General features: G+C 62.9%; 1 protein-coding gene across 2 annotated transcripts in view; it reads right to left on the reverse strand.

Moving 5' to 3' along the window:
- Positions 1 to 2684: 2684 nt before the first annotated feature.
- The window catches only part of COL6A2 (collagen type VI alpha 2 chain), a 32695-nt gene continuing 14177 nt past the window's right edge, over positions 2685 to 21202 (reverse strand). Inside the window, exons 2-28 of one of the 2 annotated variants that reach the window (XM_042955361.1) lie at positions 20004 to 20143; positions 19276 to 19874; positions 18996 to 19016; positions 18228 to 18293; positions 17402 to 17455; positions 17275 to 17319; positions 17011 to 17037; positions 16767 to 16793; positions 16639 to 16683; positions 16052 to 16105; positions 15598 to 15660; positions 14742 to 14804; positions 14438 to 14527; positions 13675 to 13737; positions 13018 to 13080; positions 12761 to 12823; positions 12327 to 12389; positions 11989 to 12039; positions 11641 to 11676; positions 11264 to 11326; positions 10920 to 10982; positions 10700 to 10735; positions 10516 to 10561; positions 10143 to 10295; positions 9464 to 9916; positions 9256 to 9294; positions 2685 to 3913 (exon numbers count right to left, since the gene is read on the reverse strand). In XM_042955361.1, the coding sequence (XP_042811295.1) occupies positions 3315 to 3913; positions 9256 to 9294; positions 9464 to 9916; positions 10143 to 10295; positions 10516 to 10561; positions 10700 to 10735; positions 10920 to 10982; positions 11264 to 11326; positions 11641 to 11676; positions 11989 to 12039; positions 12327 to 12389; positions 12761 to 12823; positions 13018 to 13080; positions 13675 to 13737; positions 14438 to 14527; positions 14742 to 14804; positions 15598 to 15660; positions 16052 to 16105; positions 16639 to 16683; positions 16767 to 16793; positions 17011 to 17037; positions 17275 to 17319; positions 17402 to 17455; positions 18228 to 18293; positions 18996 to 19016; positions 19276 to 19874; positions 20004 to 20115 (3057 nt within the window). In that variant the 5' untranslated portion in view covers positions 20116 to 20143 and the 3' untranslated portion in view covers positions 2685 to 3314. Of the gene's footprint in view, positions 3914 to 5377; positions 6269 to 9255; positions 9295 to 9463; positions 9917 to 10142; positions 10296 to 10515; positions 10562 to 10699; positions 10736 to 10919; positions 10983 to 11263; positions 11327 to 11640; positions 11677 to 11988; positions 12040 to 12326; positions 12390 to 12760; positions 12824 to 13017; positions 13081 to 13674; positions 13738 to 14437; positions 14528 to 14741; positions 14805 to 15597; positions 15661 to 16051; positions 16106 to 16638; positions 16684 to 16766; positions 16794 to 17010; positions 17038 to 17274; positions 17320 to 17401; positions 17456 to 18227; positions 18294 to 18995; positions 19017 to 19275; positions 19875 to 20003; positions 20144 to 21202 lie in introns of those variants that run through there. The other variant, XM_042955360.1, reaches the window with a different exon arrangement.

The raw sequence follows: 21202 nt of genomic DNA on the forward strand, positions 1-21202 counted from the left end.
TGCTGTGGGGGTGGCCAGGTCCAGATGCTGGGGCGGGTGAGGAGAAAAAGGAACAGCATGCTGGGAATTCGTGGGGCGGGTGATGAGTTCCCCTGACCTGGCTGGGAGGGGACAAACCATCAGACCCGGGGGTCCCAGGAGGGCAGTTCCCCCATCTCCCAGCCCACAGCCCCTCTACCTTCTGTTGCGTCCCCCTGCAGGATCTAGGGAGGGGTGTCGTGGAGGTTCCCCAGGGCTTCTGTAGGAGCGCAGGCTGGGCCCATGAGACCCGCCCGCCTGGCAGGCAGCCCCAGATTCAGGTGTTGCCGGGCCAGGGATGACAGCGGTGACTGAGGGGGGTGCGAGGGGCTCTGGGTGGGAGCTCCAGGTAGAGGAAGACAGCAGGTGTGCAGCGGCCCTGGTGAGGGGTGCTGGTGAGGCTCGGCGCAGGTGGCCGCGTTCCCCGGCGGGATGCCACCCTGGGGGCTCCGAGCCTTGACTGGGCGAGGGTGAGCTCTGCCACAGGAGGCCACGCCATCCCCAGCTGCAGGCTGAGCTTTTCCTAGTTTCCTCTTTCAAAAGACGCAACGTGTTACGCGCTCAAAAACCGAAGCGACGCCGAGGTTGCGTGAAGCCTCGGTACCCTGTCCCCGCCAGCGCCCCACGCCCTCTTCAGGGTTCACTGCTTCTGTGTTTTGTGCCCACGTAGCATCTAGTGAAGCGTGAACATAGATTCTCAATTCTTGCTTCACTGTGTAAGGAGAGCAGATTACATGCTGGATTTTGATTCTACTTCCCGAGAGCCCCGAAGGCCTTTCGTATTGGTATTTAGAGAATGTGTTTTATTCACCCATCATTTCCCCGTAGTTTCTTAACCATTTCACTGTGAAATATAAGACACATTCAGAAACCACGACCAGTAGCTCAAGGATTTGTGCCCATGTCCTGGGTGACCCTCTCGTGTCACAGAATCCCCCTGACCCCCACAACCCTGCACTAAGATGACTGGACCCGTTTTCCTCTTGGCCCGTCAGGCAGGTGCAAGCTTGACAGTTCGGATGTCCCTGTTTGAACATTTGAGAGGGGATGTCAGTGACAGGTCGCTGGTGAGGAGATCTTAGTGAGGGGACGTTGGGGAGGGACATAAATGAGAGGATGTTATTGAAGAGATGTTAACGAGGGGACGTTGTTAAGGGGACATTGATGTGGGCCTTACTGTGGGGACATCATTCATGAGGGATGCTGGTGTGTGGACACTGGTAAGGAGACGGGTTAGCATATGGTTAGTATATGTTTGGGATGTTAGGGATGTTTGTTAGGGCATGCTGCTGAGGGAACCTTGGCGAGGAGACGTGAATGTGGGGATATTAGAGGGCATGTGTTGCTTTGAGAGTCAGGAGGAGTGTTGCTGGTGTGGGCCCCTCATCGAGATTGTGAGGGTCTAGATCATTCTAGTCCAGGTCTGCCCTTCCTCCAGAGCAGAATTCATAGGACATTCACTCAGGATGAGAGACCACTTCAAACACATTGTTGCAGAGGTCACAGAGTACACGTGTTGTTTCTGGGTAAGGGGACCAACGGCCTTGGGCACATTAAAATTTTTTTTTTAAATGTTTATTTATTTTTGAGAGAGAGAAAACAGAGTGTGAGCAGGGAAGGGCAGAGAGAAAGACCCAGAATCCAAAGCAGGCTCCGGGCTCTGAGCTGTCAGCACAGAGCCCAATACAGGGCTCAAACCCACAAATGGTGAGATCATGACCTGAGCAGAAGTCGGACGCTTAACTGACTGAGCCACCCAGGCGCTCCAACTGATGCACATTTTTGAGGCCTGGGGAGTCCACTGAGCTCCCACAGGGAGCTAGGACCCCCACTTTTGGGCGTTGGATGCTGGTGATGCCTCGTGGTTGGCACCTCTCACCGTCCTGGGTGGGTTCTGTGACCACTGTGCCGTGTGCTTTGGTTTCAGACTTCTGGCCTCCACGTTGGGGGACAATCAATTTCTGTTGTTTAAGCCACCCAGTTAGTGGTGTCTTGTTGAGGCAGCCCGAGCAAACAACAAACAGGAAGGTTAGAGGGTGTACCTGCGGGAGCCGGTGGCTTGGTGTGGTCCTCCAGGCAGCACTTCCCGGATGGTGAGTTTAAAAGACCAGGGAGTCTGAACAAAATGTCACTTAGAATCTCTCTACCCAAATGGCCTCATGCAAACCGACAAACTTTTTTTTTTTTTTTTTTGAGAGACAGAGACAGAGAGAGGGAGCAGGGGAGGGGCAGAGAGAGAGGGAGAGAGAACCTCAAGCAGGCCCTGTGCCCACAGCTCTGTGCTCATGACTTGGGGCTTGAACTCAAACAGTGAGATCAAGAGTCAGACGCTTAACTGACCGAGCCACCCAGATGCCCTACAACAAACATTTTTAAAGCACTTTGGCTTGGTTTGGGGATAGAGAGGGACTTCTCTGAGCAAGTAGCATTCTTTTCAGCTCAATGCCGGCAAGACAGGTGTGGATTCCATGGAATCCATGGTTGAAACTGTCCAGTCTATACATTGGGGTGGTGTGGACAGTCAGTGCCCAGAGACAGCACCTGCCCCCAGGAGGCCAGCCGGGGCACCATGATCAGTCCTGGTGGCATGTGAACGGTCTGAATGTCTCCGTGGCCACTGCTAGGGTCCTTGGTGGGCACACACATAAGGAGGTGGAGAGCAGGAGGCAGTTCAAAGCCTTTATTGTATGGGGGTGAGTGCATACAGGAATGTGCAGGGATGCTGTCACAGCTCAGTCTGGGACAGGTGACCTCCAAAGGCCAGGCGGACACTTTGGAGCAAGCCCAGTGGAGTTGGTGGGGCCCACAGAGACCCTCTGGAGCATACCGGAGGGGCTGAGGAGCCCAGGGCTGAGGCTGGGTGGGGGGCGGGCAGCGAGGGGCCTGTCCGAGGAGGATCTGGAGCACTGGCCACCAGGGTGCACCCCGGGAAGCCTCTAGGGTCCAGAGAGGGCATGGAGAGCGGGGCGTGGGCAGGAGGGGTGTAGGGCTGTGGGACCCTCTGGAGGAGCTGGGCGTGGGTGGGGGTCCTCCTTTCCTGACCTCACACCCACACCTGGAGAGATCGAGTCCCCAGCATGCGGGGCCTCTGGGTGGGGTCTGAGTAGCACCACGGATGGGAGAACGGCGCCCGCGGGCCGGGGAGCTGGGGGTGCCAGGCTGAGGGCGCAGGGCAGGGCGGGGCAGGGCGGGGCAGGGGCAGTGTGGCCTTGGGGGCTGGGAGTTCGAGATGCCGGCTGGAAGCCGGGGCCGGGGGCGCAGGGCAGGGGGGACGTCGGGGCGGGGGCTGGGGGCCGCTAGCAGATCCAGCGGATGAACCTGTCGAAGAAGCCGGGCTGTGCCAGGCTGTCGTAGTCCTTCTCGCGGAAGACAGCGGCCGCGTCGCCCAGGCTGATCTTGGACAGCACGTCCGCGTCCACGTCGCCGCCCACGGCCACCACGGTGGGCACCACGTTCTGCTTGCGCATGGAGTGCACCGCCTCCTCCAGGCTGTCGTTGCCCGTGACGCCGTCGGTGAGGAACACGAAGGCCAGCTCGGCGTGCCGGCGCGCGCCCGGGCGCGCACCGCGCACCACGTGGTTGATGGCGTGCACTATGCCCGCGCCCACGTGCGAGAAGGAGTTGAGGTAGCGCGCGCCCTCCAGCGCCTCGTGGATGACCGTCAGGTTGGACGTGAGCGGGAAGGCCACCTGCTGCTCGCCCGGGCCCCCGAACTGCAGCAGGGCCACGCGCGCGTTGAGCGGGTCGTCGTCCCTGCGCGCCAGCGTCAGCCGCCGGGACACCTCCTCCACGAAGTGCCGCGCCTTGTGGAAGTTCTGCTCGCCCAGCCGCTCGGAGCCGTCCAGCAGGAAGACGATGTCCACAGGCCGCTGCGTGCACTGGGCCACGTACAGCTCTGGGGGCAAAACGGGGTGGTGGGCGGGCGACCCGGCTACCTGTCCTGGCCGCCGCAGGCCCTGGTGCAGCCTGGCGCCCCGCCTGGGTGTGCCCTGTGCCCATCTATGTACACCGTCCCCCACTGGAGCCCTAAGAGCCACTAGGGTTGTGGGGTGGCGTCCAAAGTCACCCATCATCGGGAACCCCTACCATAGTGACCCCAGGCGAGGATGGGGGCTCCTGCCCCATGTCCTCGGAACCTGTCACCATCTTTGCTGGTTTTGCTCTCACCAGGAAATGTCCCCCAATGTGAGGGCCGAGAGGCTTATTTCTACCCTCCAAGCACTGTCTCTCCAGGCCTTCCTGGGCAGGAAGGGGACCCCTGAAATGGCCACAGCCCACAGTACGGGTGGGAGAGAGGGTCAGGGAGGCTGTTTTCGAATTTGTAATCACGTAAAAAGATCTCATAAAGACTTCCAGCCCCGAAGACCTCCAGGTTGCAGGGACGCATCTCTGGCCGTAACCCCCTCAGTCCCTGTTGCCCCAAAGCTGCCAATGCTGGCTGGGCCACACTTCTCCCAGTTTTGGGGGCACAGGCAAGGGGAGCCGGTGTCCTCTCTGACTGGACACCAGTCTGGTAGGCAGTAGGCACAGGTGCACCCAGACCCCTGCAGCAGCCTGGGTGACTCTGTTACCTGAGGAGGGCCCTGCTGGTGTCTGGGTGGTCACCAGCCCTGGACACGCCAGACAGTGTGGGGGCGAGGCCACGCCTCTGCGGGATGCGGACGCCACAGCACAGCCTGAAAACCCACTCCTCGTATACATGTGGCCCTCCCTCCACAGACATGCGGCCAGGCCCCCCTGCTGCGGCCTTGCTGGAGACTTCAACCAGAGCCACAGTCGGGGCTGGGTGGCCGGTCCTGCTTGCATTCAGCTCCTGAGCCCTACGGGCCCCCCTCTGGGACGTGGGTCCAGGTTTGCTGACCCCTGGGGCCAGGAGCGTGGGGATCCCATCAAGGAGGTTCTGACTCCTGGCACCAACGACCAGGGCCTCAGCCCAGGACCCAGGTTTGGGGCGGCTCTGCGGGCACCGGGCGCCCGCCTGCACAGGGGGCTGCTTCAGTCCAGCCCCCAGCCAGTGGCATGTCGCCCCAGCACATCACTTGCACAGCAACGTGTTCACATTCTTTTTCAGCTTTTATAGAACGTTTAAGATGTGATCACAACATCTGAAGGATGCTCCCCTGGGTGCGTCACCACGCAGTGTGGATGCCAGGCCACCAGCAGGTGGAGCAACGATTGCAGGATTCTTTTTAAAGGAGCTTCTATTAATGACATAGCTTATTTTGGGGGCAGTGCGGATGAAAAGCAGCTTCTGCTTTAAATCCACACAGCCAGGACTTGCTGAAAACGTCTAGCAAGTAGTCTAGGTCCCCCGCGCTCCCAAGTCACTCCCAGCAGAGACACACGTGGGGGGAGGGGAGTTTTCCCCAAGGCATCAACCAGGGAGGTTGACAAAAATGCACAAGGGGTGACCACAGGCAGAAGCTGGAGGGGAAGCTAGGGGTTCTGGGCTTATTTACGAGGCTCTGCTCCTTTCTCTCAATTTTTGGCTAAATAATGGCTCCCCCAAAGATGTCCACATCCTAATCCTGGAGCCTGTGAACATGACCTTATATGGCCCAAAACAAAAACAAAAAACAAAAAACAAAACCAAAAAACCACCGCAGATGGAATTAAATTATGACCTTGAAACTATTCTGGATTCTCCAGTGGGCCCTAAGTGCCACCACAAGCTCCTTATAAGAGGGAGACGGGGCAGTCAGGCTACAAAAGGGACAGGCTCTGTGACAACGGAGGCAGACAGGAGCTGGAGGGGGCAGGAAGGATCTTCCCTGGAACCCCCGGAGGGAGCGTGGCTCTGCCACAGCAGGGTCTTGGATTTTCGGCCTCCAGGCTGAGCGAGAATAGATTTCTGTTGTTTTAAGCCCCTTAGCATGTGGTGGCAGCCACCGGGAGCTAACGCAGCTGGGCCGGGCAGCTCTGGCCAGCCCTGCATGTGGGCAGCCCCTGCGGCTTCAGCAGAGGGCCAGTGCGGTCTCAGGGTCCCCCACAATGTCCCTGTGCACCAGCTTAAACGTGTCAATGAACAGTTCCATCCAGTCCTGCCGCTCGTTGCCCGTGGCGAACTTGGCTCGCTCTGCGGTGTAGACCAGCACGGCCACCAGCCTGGAGTAGGCGGCCGGGTCCTGCGTGAACTCCGTGGCGTTTAGCAACTGTTGGATCAGGGGGATGGTCCTGGGGAAGGAGGCATCGGGGCCCTCTTCCGTGCGGAGGAAGGTGACCGGGGGCTCGCCGCCAGGCCGCGGTCCATCTGCAGGGGCATCCAGAGAAGGCAAGGGGGTGGGATGAGGAGGCGGGAGGCTGCAGCTCCCCCACTGTCAGCACGGGTGCCAGAGCTCACAGGGGACTTGGGGGCCAGCAGCAAAGCGCATTGCCGGGGGGACGGGGAGCAGAAGCACCTTCGGGGTCGCTACGGACCTGGAGACCTGCAAGACTCTTGTACACAAGGTGGCACTGAGGCTTGACCAGTCTCGGGTTGGCTTCTAGCGGCTTGAGGCTGTGCCCCCGGAGGACCCCAGCCCCACTTACAACACCTGACCGAGAAAAGCCAGTGCGGCCGGGAGAGTTTAGTTGGTTCCAGCCCCCACCTGGCGATCGGCAGGGGCGCCCCGGACCCCCTCTCAGAAGAGCTACCAGAAACCTTGCTGTGATAAATCCTCCTTCCTGTGTTGAGGCGCCATCTTCCACTGCCCGGAACTGTCCCCTCACGGACCCGGGGGCTCCGACACGGACACTCGCGGCGTCAGGGCCTAATCTTGTGGATGCCCTTCTCCAGGTGCATGCACCACGGCCTCCTGTCCTAATGTTGCAGGAGTTTCTGTGTCCTCTGGGTAGGTGCCAGGTAGCAAACCCAGGCGGCCCGGTCCCGTGGAGCCCACACCCCCGACACACGCACTGCCCCCCGTGCCTGAACCCCTGCACGCCCAGCCCTAGAGAGTCTCCCGCCTCTGTCCCAGGCGAGTTGGGCTCAGGTCGCCCTGGGGCTCCCGCCCCTGCAGCAGCCGCCCAGACCAAGCTCAGTCTGCACCTCAGCTGGGGTCCAGCTCTGTTTCTCTTTGAAGCTCTCGTGGTTCCGACCCAACCAAGCAAGCTGCTCCCTGGCCTAGGGGTGGCTAGGCCTCTGGGTGGATGGAGCCATTTGGCCCAGAAGGTCAGGGTCAAGCCACAGCCAACAGCATCCACCTAACATCCTGTTTGCGGCCTGGAAATGCCCAGAGGCACACCCAGCCCTCAGGGCGCCAGGGGATGGTTCCCAAGATCTTATCCTATAGTTACATCTGCTTTCTTCCTCTCTGGTCACCGTGTCTAGTATGCTTGGAAGTTTTGGTCGCTTTAAAGGATGAGCTTATTTATGACTTTAGCAGAAAAGGTAGGAGAAGATGGAGAAGGGCCTCCCAGGGGGACCACCCCCTTTTACTGCAGGGTCTTGGAGGCTCAGGGGAAGCAAGGTCAGCATCCCAGTGGCCAGTGTTACTCTAACAGCAAAACCAGAGACCTCACAAGAAAGGAAACCGCAGCCTGATACCGCTCATGAACACAGATGCAAAAGTCCCCAACGAATTGTTAGCAAACCAAATGCCACAATATATAAAACAATTTGTACACCACAACCAGATGGGATTTATCCCAGGTCTGCAAGTTTGGCTCACCATCTGAAAATCCATGCCCTCCATCACATTAACATGCTAAAGAAGCTAAGTCACACGATCCTATCCAAACATAAAGAAAAAGCACATGACAAAGCCTTCGCACTGGTTCATGATGGAATCCTCGGTGACAAGGAACAGAGGGACCTTCTCAGCTTGACAAAGAACCTCTACAAAGAACCTCAGCTAACTTCGTACTCAGTGCTGAAAAACTCGAAGCTTCCCTGCCACGGCTGGGGCACGGCGAGAGTGTTGGCCCCTGGCACCAGGGGTGAGGCTCTGGGTTCTGGCCTTCAAGGGGCCAGCCTGATGGGGGGCCCCACCCCAGGACGGGCAGGGCAGGGACACAGTGGGGGGGGGGGGACGGTCGGCAGCTCCGTGTGGCCTCAGGTCTCAGACAGCTGTGGGTACTGCCTCCAGCCATCGCCAGCTGACTCTGGGGACCCCAGGCCCAGGTGGCGTCCAGAGTGATCCCAGAACTCACATAGCCGTGGTGTGGCCAGAGGTACAACCGTGATGGCCACTTTCTGGGATGTTCTCTGTGAGGGGAAGTGTGGGGACTCCTGCCCCCAACCCAAGACAGTTCCTTCCCTCAGATTGCCTTTGCGCCTTCAGTCCTGCCCCCTGAGGGGTATACACGCAAGCCCAGAAATGCTGACTTTGCACGGCAGCCGTGGACGTGGGTGCAGGCCACGCGTTTCCTAGCTGTGTCCTCTGCTGGACCCGGCAGCATGGCCTCATGTGCCCCCACGGTGGCCCCCACCTCTCCGGGCCGGGTCATGGGAGGATACGGGCCCGGTGCCCGCGGCCCGGCCAGAAGGTGCAGGGCTGGTTCCAGAACCCAGGCTGGTGGGGAGGTCTCCGCCACACCCAGGGCGCCTCCGTGGGCCCCCTGGCCTCAGTCACTGCACAGCTGAGCCTCGGAGGTAGCATCTAGATGCCAGGGGAGCGCGGACGATGCCGTCCTGCCCCTTCCCTGGCCCCACGGGACCCCAGGGACAGCCTCTCTGTGCACCCAGCACTTCAACCTCAAATGCAGCGCGACCGTATCAGGCGAGGGCACAGGCCCGAACACAAGCGGGCGCCTGCTTCCAGAGGCAGTGGCTCAGGGCTGTTGGGGCGGAGGCAAGCGGACGGGCCGGCGCCGTGTGGCGCTTCGTGCGTTCACCTCCCGGAGGTGAATCAGCCACTTTGTGGACCGGATCCAGGGCTTCCGCCTGTGGGAGCTGAGATGGCCCTGGGTTGTCTGCTCCTCCCGGAGGGTGGGGACCACAAGGTGACGAGGCTGTGAGTCTGCGCTGGAGACCAGTAGGCTGCCAGCCAAGCGCAGGCCGGGACAGAGCACCTCCCTAACATGTGCTAAATGGGGGTGGGGAGGGGTGGGGTGATGACCGAAGGGCTCCAGATGTCAACCCCCACCCCAGCCCCTCCTCAGACGTGCCGGGGTCCTGGGGCCTCGAAACCACCGGCGTGGGCTGAGACGCCAACCTGCAGGTGTTTTGCCAGGGAGGGGTCCCGCAGCGGCCCCTCCTGCCCAGCACCCGGTTGCTTGCTAGTCTAGGGCAGGGGGCTTGGCGGCGCCCCGAGTTACCTGTTTGGCAGGGAAGGTCCGGGCACACGATCTGAGGGTCTGGGAGCAAGGAAAGGGGCCGAGGGTCCCGGTCAGTCTCTGCTGGGGCCGGCGGGGGCTGGGCTCCCCCACCGCCCGTGGACGCCCCAGCCCCCTCCCCCCTGCCGCGGGTCCTCCTCCCCACCAGACGGACAGGCCCAGGGAAGCGTGTGGTCTGGCCGCTGCTCACCCGGGCACAGGACATCTGCCATGTCATCGATGAACTTCTCGGCAACCAGTTCAGAGAAGAGGGTCATGTTTCGCACCTGCTCCGGCTTGTCACAGGCGATGGAGTACAGGTTCTCGCTCTCGTGCCTCTCGTGGAACATGTCACCGATGCCGATGGCTGTCACCGTGACGTCATGGTTGCACAGCGCCCGCAGGTTGAGGTCGTCGTCCCGGGGGTCGTGGCGGCCGTCCGTGATGACCACCGCGAACACGCGGGTCTTCTGGCGCCGGCTCTCCTTGATGAGCTTGTTGTAGGCGAACTTGAGGGCCGAGGGCGTCCAGGTGCCCCCGGCGATCCACTCCAGGTTCTTGACGGCCTCCTTGAAGCTGGACAGGGAGTCGATGCGCTCGTCATCCAGCTGGATGGCTTCGAAGGTGCCCTTGTGGCTGTACTGCACCACGCCCACGCGGGTTCCTGCGGCGGCCAGACACAGGCATGAAGGTGTCACCGCCTTGCATGGCTCGCCACCCTCAAGCGGAAACTTGGGGACCCTGGGCAGAGCTGAGACCCCCTCCCTTGAATTTCTGTCTGTCCACCGACTCTCGTGACGGGACCTCAGGGCTTCCGGCCTGCCTGGCCTCCCTGCCCGTGAGTGGGACCTCCTGACTCCCCACCCGCCCCAACCGCGGGCGCAGCTGACCGGTCTCTGACTTGGGGTCCTTGGCAATGGCCCCCAGCCTGTTGACCACGTTGATGACAAAGTTCTTTTCCAGGGTGAAGTTGGTGTAGCCGATGCTCTCGGAGCTGTCGATGACGAACACCACGTCCAGGGCCCCACACCGCTTCTCGCAGTCTGGGGGTCGGGGGCAGGGTCAGTGGGAGAGGCAGGTGGCTGTGTGCACTGACCCCAGGCCCTGGGAGACACGCCCACGGTGCACGGCCAGGCGCGCAGGGGGACACGGTGACCCTGAGGGGGAGGGCGCGACCCGGACAGAGGACCCTGACCCCTGGACGAGGGCCCCCCAGGGACACGAGTAGCCCAGCTCCTCCGCCGCGTGGGGACCAAGACTCACCGCAGCACCCGCATGTCTCCCTCACGTAGGTCATGACGTCGCACTCCTGCGACACAGGGGGGGTCAGCCCCGGAGCAAGAAAACAAGTGCTCGCTGACCTCGGCCTCTGACCTCATCCCCGCCGCCCTTGCTTTCCCATTTCAGGAGGGAGGGGAACACCATTCCATCCCCACCTGACACTTACCGTGAGGCCGGGGTCTCCAGGGGGGCCGGGCTCTCCCTGGAGGAGGAAGGATGACAGTGAGGGGTGGTCCCTGTCTGGGCCGAGGCTGGGCAGCCCCCCACACGCTGTGCACCGACCGCACGGGTCCGCCACCGGCACAGCCCCGAGGTCTGGGGTGCACGCTGGCTGGGCTGGCCCAGGGCTGTGGCCTGAGCGCTGGAGGGACCAGCCACTGACCTACCTCGGGTCCTGGGGCTCCTTTTGGCCCCCGCAGGCCGGGCTCACCAGGGGGACCGGGATCCGCCTGAGGAGGGAGAAGGGCAGGCGGGTGGCAGCCTTGACCCTGGCAGGCCTACAGCCCCCTGCACCCCGTCCCTGCAGCCCCCATGCACTCTCAACCCCTGCACCCCTCTGTACCCCCAGCACCCCCCCGTAGCCCCCGGCACCTCCCCTGAATCCTCCTGCACTCCTGGCCCTTGTAGGCCCCGGAAGCCCCCTGCACTCTCAGCCCCTGCAGCCCCCTGCACCCCCTGCACTCCCTGCACCCCCCGGCACCTCCCTGCACCCCTGGCCCTGAGTACTTACAGGCTCACCCTTCTCGCCCTTCCTCCCGGGCTCTCCTTTGGCACCAAAGTCACCTCTGCTCCCCTGAGACACGGGACACTGGTCAGCCAGGGGTGGGGAGCTGGGCACTGCCTCCACCCCCAGCCAAGACCTCCAGGGCGTCTGCGGGGGTGCAGCCTGCTTTTGTCGGGAAGAGCCTGTGCCTGGCAGTCGGGTTTGCTGCTGGGCCACTTCACATGGCATCTCAGGAGAGATGCGGTTTTCCGTCTGACGGAGACTAGCGCGTGGCAGTTACCACCATGCAGAGCTCAGCACGGGAAGCTCGTTGGTGGCCGAGTGGGAGGGGAGGGGCATGCAGGCCACCCCACGGTGGGCGCAGAGCGGGCCTCGGTACGTACCTCAGGGCCGCGAGGACCAGGCTCGCCTTTGTCTCCCTGGGAAGCAAGCACAGGTCATGGTCACGGAGCCAGAAGGGCTGTCCCTCGGGCGGGCGGCTGGCTTTCCCGGGGACCCAGAGATGTTTGGAAGCCCCTACCCCCACCCCCCACGCCTTATGGTCTCAGGTGTCACAACCTGTATAAAGCCATGGGGCTGAAGGTGAGTGCCACGGCAGCTGCACCGGGTCTGGGACGATTCCGGGGGCCCTGCCCCTGCCAGGTGACCCTGTGCCCACTCCCCTCACCTTGTCCCCGGGAGGGAGGCCCTTGTAGGAACTAGCGGGCCCCCAAACCCATGCCAGGACTTACAGGCGTTCCTCGGGGTCCTGGGTAGCTGAATCCAGGCCTGCCGGGGTCTCCCTGCGGGACGGGGAGGCCGGTCAGGGAGGGTCCAGTGGGAAAGGAAGACACCGGGCTGGCAGGGACCAAGGATGAGGGTGGAGGGGGCTGGGCTGCTGGCCCGGTGGGGGGCAGCCATGCGTGCAGGGCCCCGCCTGGGGAAGGACGTGCTACCCCCCAGGGCGAGAACAGCGGGGGCTGCCCGGCCCCCTCATGTCCCCCACACCAAGGAGGCCGGGACTGGCACACTCCCGGCCGCCTCACTCTAGAGCTGAGGCTGGTCCTGTCCAGCAGGGTGTGGGGGGTACCTTGGGACCAGGCTGTCCTGACTCTCCACGGGGACCAGCGTCACCGGGGTCTCCCCGAGATCCCTGAGGGCAGAGAGAAAGCGGAGTCAGCACAGATGGGGACTGCTCAGCTCCAGCAACACTGCCCTTCTGGGGGGACCGGGCGCCCTGAGCTTTACGGCCCGCCTCTTCTTCCACGTGCCGCAGCCTGGCCCCCAGACTCCACGCCCTGTCTCCCCCTTGCTGCCTCCCAAATGATAAAGCTGGACGCCTCAGGGCAGGGCATCCGTGTGAGGTGCACAGTGGCTCTCGTCCCCCCACTGTGCTGCTGTCCGAATGGGTCATGGAGACAGTGTCCTGCCTGGGAACAGTGTCCTGAGGACAGGAGGACCCAGTGGCATTACAGGGTGGGGGCCCCAGAACCGCAGGGCCCTCCCAGGTGTCCCGCTGCTGACCTTCTTCCCGGGCTCTCCGAGAGCCCCCTGAGGGCCTCTGGGTCCAGGCAAGCCTCGGTCTCCCTGAAAAGAAATCGGATGAGGGCACCTCAGAGACCCCGCTGTTGATCACTGCAGATTAGGCAGGGATGGTGGGGGGGAGGGTTCCTCCTGCTCTCCAAGAGGTCCTGGGCAGAAGAAGGACAGGGGGTCCCAGTTCCCCCCCTCCAGCCGGGGAGCTGGGTGCCTGCCCTGGGAGGATGAGTGGCCTCACTTACCTTGGCTCCTTTGTTGCCAACCTCTCCAGCCAGACCCCGGGGCCCCTCAGGGCCAGGGTCTCCCTGTTGGAAGAGAGGCCCAGTTAGCCTGGGCATGTGGAGGGGCAGGGGAGAGGAGGGGATCATTTAACTTCCTGGAGGGGAGGATGCCAGATTATGGCAGGTTTCGCTGGAACAGCAGCCCTGCTCATGCAGGTTCATGCACCAGGATAGGGACTACCACCCATTTCCCAGAGGAGGAAGCCCCTCCTTCAAGCCCTTGACCCAGGTCTTGTGGGATACGGTCAGCCCTCGGATTTTACCACAAAGACAAAGACATCCTGAGTTAGCTACAGGAGTGTGTGTCTGCAGTCGAAAGCTGTGGGGTGGAGCGGTGCGAAGCCTGCACAGCTGTGCATGTCACTCATGAAACTGGCTTTATCCTGCCCACGCTCCTCGCCAGGGCTTGTGGGTGGGGATGACCTGCCTCCTGTTTTCTGAGAACCTGTAGGAGGTGCCTCTGCCCCCACCAATGGCCAGGACCCAGGGGTCACTTTTGTTTTCCCGGGTGAACCATGGTGGGGGGATGTTGGTTGTCCGTTGTCCCATGGCCCTGTCGACACCACGGTGAGACGCTGGTGCAGACTCAGCCAACAGCTGCCCTTCTCAGACACTCACCTTCTCACCCTTGGGGCCGTCACCGCCCGGGCTGCCCTTGGCTCCTGGGTCCCCTCTGCGCCCCTGCAGAGAACAGGGGAGGCCTTGGTGGTAGGGCCATGTGGGGCCTCCACTCTCTGCTCTCCACACTTGGACATGGACTTTGGGGGAGGGGCCTTGGTCATCTGTTGGGTAAGTTTCGTTGTACCCAAGGATTTAGGAAATGAGGAGTTCCTGATCAGCTCGTAAGACCTAGTCAATTAGGAGTTTTAGTTGATGTGACTGGGGCCCAGCTTGGACCAGCCATCAGCACGGTCACTCTGTTCACTTCTGGGCGAGGCCAGTCCTCGGGATGTGTCCCCTCTGAGGGTCAGGCTGGGACCAGGTCCCATTCGACCTGCAGTAGACATGAGGGGACAGCTGGGCGGGGTCACCGTGAGGGACCCACAGGGTGCACGCCTGCGTGTAGGTTCAGCCCTCGGAATGTCTCCCTGGGAGGGCACTGCGGGGACACCAGGCCCGTTCCCAGGCAGCGGAGCCTGGCCAGTAGGGGTCTGGCCCTGCCTGAGTGCTACCGCAGGCGGTCTGTTGTGCCAGGGGGCAAGGGGCACACGAGGAGCAGCTGGAGGATGCAGGGCGCAAAGAGGCCCCAAGCAGGGTGTGGGGGGTGCCCCTGCAGGCGGGGCTGGGCGGGCGGGCCGGAGCCAGAGGGAACAGCCCACACTGGCCGGCCGCCACTGACCTCTGGGCCCCAGGGGTCGGTGGGGGAGGAGCGTGAACTCACAGGCTCGCCTTTGGGTCCTCGGGGGCCAGGCCCGCCCTTGGCTCCTTTCACACCGGGACTTCCGGGGGCCCCGTTGTTGCCTTGATACCCCTGCGGAGAGGAGACACGTGAGCCACGGCAGGGAAGGGCCCCGCTGAGCGTCCTCACTCCACAGCCCGGCCACCGTCGGGTGGGTGTGGGGGGCCCCAGTCACCCGGCAGCGTGCGCAGAGCACAGGGCCTTCCTGCGCTCCCTGCTCTGTGCCGGCGGGCGCGGCTGCTGTCTGGCTGCAGCGGGAGAGTGGGGACCCGCCAGGGGCACTTGCCTTGCTGCCTTTGGCCCCGTTGTCTCCTGGGGGTCCTCTGCGTCCTGGGCGGCCAGCATCTCCCTGGCAAAGTTTGGAGAGATCAGTTTCCCATCCCTCGGACGCTGGCAACAGGGCAGGACCCTGCTCTCGAGGGGTGGGCCCCGCACGGCCGCGCGGGCTAGTTCGCCAGACATGGGCCCGGCGAAGGGCTGTCCTTCCTGCTCCTCCGGCAGCCTGGACAGCCAGGAGGGTGGACGCAGAACACCCGCGGGAGCTGAGAGCTTTCCAGAGGGGGCCCGGAGAAGTCTGGGAGGGGATTGGGCTTGTTGCTGTGGCCATCGGGGCACCGCAGAGCTGAGCCAGGACACACGGTCCTAAGCTGGCCATGGACTGCTACCGTTTAGGGCAGGGCACTCTGTGGCCCCCTGTGTGAGAGCACTGCCAGGGCGTGGGTGTCCCATGACCCCCTGGGCGTGGGCACCCCGCAAACCTCCTGAGTGTGAGCACCCCATAACTCCCCTGAGTGTGAGTACCCCACAGCCCCAGGGCACAGGTACCCCGTGATCCCCTCCCGAGTGTGAGTACCTCTGACTCCCAGTGTGAACACCATACACCCCATGGACATGGGCACCCCTTGACCCCTCTGGAGGCGGGCACCCCGTGACCCTCTTGAGTGTGAGCGCCCCACACCCCCTGGACATGGGCACCCTGTGACCCCTCAGGCAGGGTACTCCCAGGCCTCCTGCCTGACAGCCGGTTTGCAGGGACAGGCCCTCTCGGCCAGGCTGCCTCTCCCCGGGGCCTGGTGCTGCAGGTGGGGAGAGGGCCACTGGGTCTGTCGTGGAGGGCCTGCCACCTTGGCCAGGCAGCCTACCTTGGTGCCCTGGTCCCCTTGCTCCCCAGGGCTGCCGGCATCGCCTGCGTATCCATCGGGGCCCTGCAAGACAGGATGATAGGGCTGTCCTGGCTCCTGCCCCAAGCGGTGCCGGGGTTTCCCGGTCAGCTCGGGGCTGGCTGGGGGAGGGCGGCAAACACCCCACTATCTGGATTGAGTGCTCTGCCTGGGTCTCCGCTGCCAGAACCCTCCGTCAGGACTCTGAGAAGTAGCCGCCCTTGACCTCCCCCAGAATTCCCTGAGGTTATTCCCTCCTGTGTGACCACGGCCTCAGCTGAACCCTGGGTGGGAGTCAGGTACAAGCAGGAGAGGGGCTGAAGGAAGGGTCCGAGCTTCCTTGCTGCAGCTCGAGGGGCTGGCCACCACCCTGCCCACCCCGCCGGGTACCCAGAGCCAGGGGCTTAACCCGAGGAGGAACACAAGCTGGGCTTACCCGACTCCCGGGGTCTCCCTTGCAGCCAGGAGGCCCAATGCGCCCCAGTTTGCCCTGGAGGAGAGGAGGGAAGAGGAGGGGAGGGGAGGGGAGGGGAGGGGAGGGGGAGGGTGCGTCAGGGAGGTGTACCAATCATGGGTGTATGCACAGGTGCGGTCTGTGCGGCTTCCACACCCACGGGTACACAGCTGTGTTTCAGCGGCTCGACTGCACGGGGGCATTTCTGTGGGGTGATGGTGAGTCCCTGGGTCATAGCCAGAACAGAGGGTCCGAGTGCCTCTCCCTGTGCCCACACGTGTGCATGTGCGCAGCCTGCCAGGTGGGACAGATCTGGAGCACAGGGTGGGTCCTCGGGAACAAATGTCCACTGGCTCTGTCGGTGTTATTTGTCCCGTGTCCACTGGATAGGTGCCACTGGGACCCATCAAGCTACAGGGTGTGGGCAGTGGCCAGTGGGGCCCAGAGGCCTGGCCCTAGGTAAGAACCTGAGGGTCTCCCGGAGGCTCGCTTACCCCCATACGTCGGAAACACCGATATGCACCTGCACTCCCGCCCAGCCCAGGGAGGGCGCCCCAGATGCACTCTACCTTCTGTCCATCCGTCCCGTTCTTGCCAGCCAGGCCAGGGGCCCCCTGGAGGGAGAGGTGTGATCATCAACCTGGGAGCAGCAGGAGGGTGGGGCACCCGGCCCGCCCGGCCTGCACAGCCAGCTTACCTTCCGCCCGTCAGCTCCAAATTCACCCTGTGCAGGAGGAAAGTGAGGTGGGTCAGTTAGGCGCCTTCAGCATCACAGACACCGCTGCCTCAGGGGCCCAGGTCTGCCTTGGACCAAAGAGGCCAGAAGGGCCCCCGAGAGGGCCGCTCGTGGCATGACGACGGGTCCCGTGCCCTGATGCGGGCCACAGGCTCGCTGACAGACGCTGCTGGGGGCTGGGGCCGTGGCTGTGTCAGAATCTCACCTTCTCTCCTTTGAAACCAGGAACACCCTGAGGTTGGAAGGAAAAAAGAGCAGCATTACCGTGGGGTGTGAGCTGCACCCACGGGCTCAGGGGAACAGCGGCTGGGTGTCAGCCTCAGGCGGGGTGCTCGATTCGGGGACGACTTCCAAAATATCGAGATGCTTCACTTCTTGCGTTGGGGGTGGAGAGGGTGGCCAGCTCCACCTGACCCAGGCTTGTCCCCACGTCCCACTGGCCACGGGGGCAGGGCGGGCAGCAACTTGCCTTGGGTCCCGGGAATCCAATGGGGCCTTCGATGCCTGGATCTCCCTGTGGAAAAACAGAGGCCACAGCTATAACCCCAGTCCTGGAGAAGCGCGGCCGACGGGGAAGGGGTGGGGAGGACACTCACCTGTCGTCCTTTCTGCCCAGGCTCTCCTGGCTCACCCATGTTGCCCTTGGCACCCTAAAAGCAGATGATGGAAAAAGGGATAAACTAAGGCAGAAAGAGGACAAGAGACTGCAGGAAGCAAGAGGGCAGAGGCTTCTGTACTGCTGTGTCCTGTTTTGGGGCTCCTCTGTGGCTCCACAGAGGCTAGCTGTGGTCCCTGAGGCAACTTCCAGCCACCCGTACCCGGGAGGACCACGGTGGCCAGAGCTGTGGCCATATCCATGCCTGGGCACCACCACCCAGGAGAGAGGGCAGTGGGAGTGTTTAGCCGGAGGCCTGGTGGACGTGTGTCTACATCTCTACTGGTTTAAGCAGCTCCCTTAGAAAAGGCGAAAACCCGAGGCTACGTGGTAACAACTTCCCCATAACTGTGTCTCTGGGTGGGGGGCGCTCAGCCCCCCGAGGCTTCCCTCCCTCCTCGGCCTTTATCTATAACCTTTGACGTGAACTAGTGGTACTTCTGATACCCTGGTAGTGAGTGTTGTAAGAAAAATGGAAACCTGCCTATTTGACAGACGGCGGAAGTGCGTGCTTTGCATGAATTAGCAACCGCGTCACTACAGAAGCCTGCTTCCGGTTTCGCCGACATGCTCGAGCAGGCTGCTTTACCAACCTCAGTACTAACAGAACTGTTCCTACTTTTCTCAAAACGCCATTTAAAAGGACGTAGATAAAAAGTGAATTTTGGTACTTCTAAGGTCAGAAGCATTGAGGCCATTCGAGGTGTGGTTGGTCCTAAATTTGGAGCTGAAGAGGCCAGGCCCGGGGGGCCGTGCAGGCGTCTTACCTTCTGTCCGCGGTAGCCCTTGGGGCCGGGAGGCCCGGGGATCTCCAGGCAGCTCACCTTGTAGCACTGAAACAAGAAGCAAGCGGCGTCCAGTAAGGCCCGGGTGGGAGGCCCACCGGGGGGCGGGTCGTGGCGAGCACGGGCTGGAGGCAGGAGCGGACTCGGGAGGTGCCTGGGAAGCCCAAGCCCACACACACTCTGGTCACGTTTGGGAAAACCGAGGCTGGGTTAAACAATGTCTGATCGTAGCCACTTATGCCTGCGTGTCAGACCACCGTGTTTGTGAGCAGCTGTTCTAGGAAGGGGCGTGTTTGCGGGAACCTCGCAGAGTGGGAAGCGACCGTTCCGGGCTGTGAGCTGGCACTGAGGACGCACAGGGACAGGGGAGTGTCAGAGCTGAAGGTCCCGAGCCACAGGGCACACGAGCCCCCTGCCTGTCCTGCTGGCCTGGCTCAGGTGGACAGAGCCCACCAGCGTGGAGGGCGACCCTGAGCCTTGGTCCTCGTGGTGTGTGCTTGGTGGTGACCCTAATGCCCACCCCCGGGTTTAAACAGCCTGGTTTTGGACAGGAGCCCTTCATGCAGACTTAAGAGTCTCAGGCCCAAACGTGGAGCAGAGGGGCCGTGCTGCCTGGCCTCCGCTTGTCTGTCCTAGACGCCGGGGAGCACCAGGGGGCTGGCACAGGGGTAGTGCCTCCTGGGTCAGCGCCTCAGAGGCCCAGCGAGCAGCACCGGGCCAGGGCTGGCAGGAACGGAAAACGTCTCTCACCTCTCCATAGGCTTCATGTTTCTGCAGGAAAGACAGAGAAACCCTGCTTAGCTGAAGCTGCAGGTGGGGCAGCATCGCATCTGGGTGGGAACACAGCACACTGGGGCGGGGGGAGACCCTGCCCGGGCTTACCCTCTCCGGATGCTTCCCTCACAGATGGGTAAACTGAGGCCCGGACCAGTGTATGGCCCGCCACCGTCCCGGGTAAGTGGGTCCCAGGGCCCTGGCCCCCACCGTCCCCTCCTGGTGCCCCGCGGGTTAGGGTCAGGGAGCAGCTCACCATGACCTTGATGATGCGGTTGATGGTGTCCTGGTCGATCTCCGAGTCGGGCTGCATGGTGGTGTAGTTGTTGCGGTAGAGCTCCAAGGGCATGCTGGCGATGTCCCGAAGGCCCTGCTCGTTCAGCAGGTTCTGCCTGGGGGCCACGGCGAAGAGCCGGATGCCCTCCTCGCGGGCCCTCTCGGCCTGCAGCTTGATGCCCCCGCACGGGCTGCCGGTGACGTGGCCGTCGGTGATGACCACCGCGAAGTTGACCGCGCCCTTGCTCTTGTGCTGCCGGATCTCCTGGGTCATGTTGGCCAGTGCGCAGTCGGTGAAGGTGCCCCTGCGGAAGGACTGGATGCCCTGCAGGCTCCTGGTGAAGGAGGCCCGGTCGCTGTCGGGCGGGCTGAACACCTCCACCAGGTCGGAGAAGTGCAGGCCGCCGTAGCGCCAGCTCAGGACCACCTGGTCCAGGTAGGCCTCGTCCTGCAGCTGGCTGGTGAACTGCTTCACGAACTGCCGCATGTGGTCGAGCAGGCTGTCGGTGGGGGACTGCATGGTGATGCTCTCCGACGTGTCCAGCACGAAGTACACGTTGATGGGGCAGTCGGCCTTCTCTGGGGGGGCGGGGCACGCGTCACCGGCCCGCCCCGGTGGAGGGAGGCCCCGTGCCCGCGGGTTCCTGGCCCTGCCCCCACAGCGGCCCCCTGCTGCCCACCCCGGGCCCCGGCCCCCGCGGCCAGTACCTGGGCAGTGGTTTCTGTCAGAGGTGCCGGGGCTGATGAGCTCCTGCTGCTGGGCACGGGGGGTCCCCAGGAGCCCCCAGAACAGGAGGGCGGAGCAGGGGCCCCGGAACATTTTGGTAGCACCCGTGCACTCTGATGTCCTGCAACAGGGAGGAGCGGCCACTGCAGACAGCGCTCGCGGCTCGTGCCGCTGCGCCCCTGCGGGCCCCTGGGGCCCTCCTCCCCAGGCGGTGGGAGCGGCCGGCGCGTGGGCTCAGGGAGACGCCCTCTTCCCTCGCCCTAGGTGGGGGCAGGCCGCACACATTTAGTGGGCTAAGAGACTGCGAGCTTTGGGCTTGATTCTGGGTGGATTCAGACGCTCCTGTCTGCCCTGCGGGGCTGGGTGCACTAGGCAGATGGCGCGTTCTCGGAAACTGACGTGCCAGTGGCAGGCGTTGGTGACAACGAGCATGGTGCAGGGGGCCTGGGGGCGGGCAGGGCAGAGGGGTCAGTTGGGGTGACTGGGAGGAGGGGTAGCAGGGGAGGGGAGGAGAGGCCCAGGCTGGGGCAGGGTGGCCTTGGCAGTCAATGCCAGCCATCCAGCTGACCCCACGCTCACAGACCGGGGGGAGCGGCCTTGGGATGGGGTGGGGGGGATGAGAGGCAGACAGGCCTAGGGGGCTGGCAGGCGGTGAGTGCCAGGGTCCCGCTCTGTTGAGGGGACAGTGGCGCTGGATGGCGGGGAGTCCTTCCCCAGTGCGGCTCACCGTGTCCTGTCATGTCTTCGTGGGGACCGAGGCTTCCCTGCTGCTCGCTGCCCCTTGCAACCAGACAGATGGGGAGAGGGCCTGGGGCACGGGTGGGTGGCTGGGTGGCCTCTGGGGACCAGGAGGGAGAGGAAGGGGCTGGTTCTGGCGGGATTCGCACAACCTGGGTCACATAAACGCCTTGCTGCCTTTCAGAGCCCCACAGCAGAGGGCGGACACAACAGAGAATGCTGCCCCAGCAGGGACTCCTGGCCTGCCAGTGGGGAGCACTGGTGGGCTGGGCCCTGGGGGCAGTTGGTGTAGTTTCCCTGGTGATGCCCCTCAGTGCATCACCTCTTTTGAGCGGAGGTGGATTTGGGTGGGGGGCAAGTTTAAGGTTCAAGGTCGCTTGGGTTTACGGTAAGAGGGGCTGGTCCTGGTAAAGTTAGGAGTGAACAGGACATGGCCCTGCCT

This window comes from Panthera leo, chromosome C2, assembly GCF_018350215.1.
Source record: "Panthera leo isolate Ple1 chromosome C2, P.leo_Ple1_pat1.1, whole genome shotgun sequence".
NCBI classification, from domain to species: domain Eukaryota; kingdom Metazoa; phylum Chordata; class Mammalia; order Carnivora; family Felidae; genus Panthera; species Panthera leo.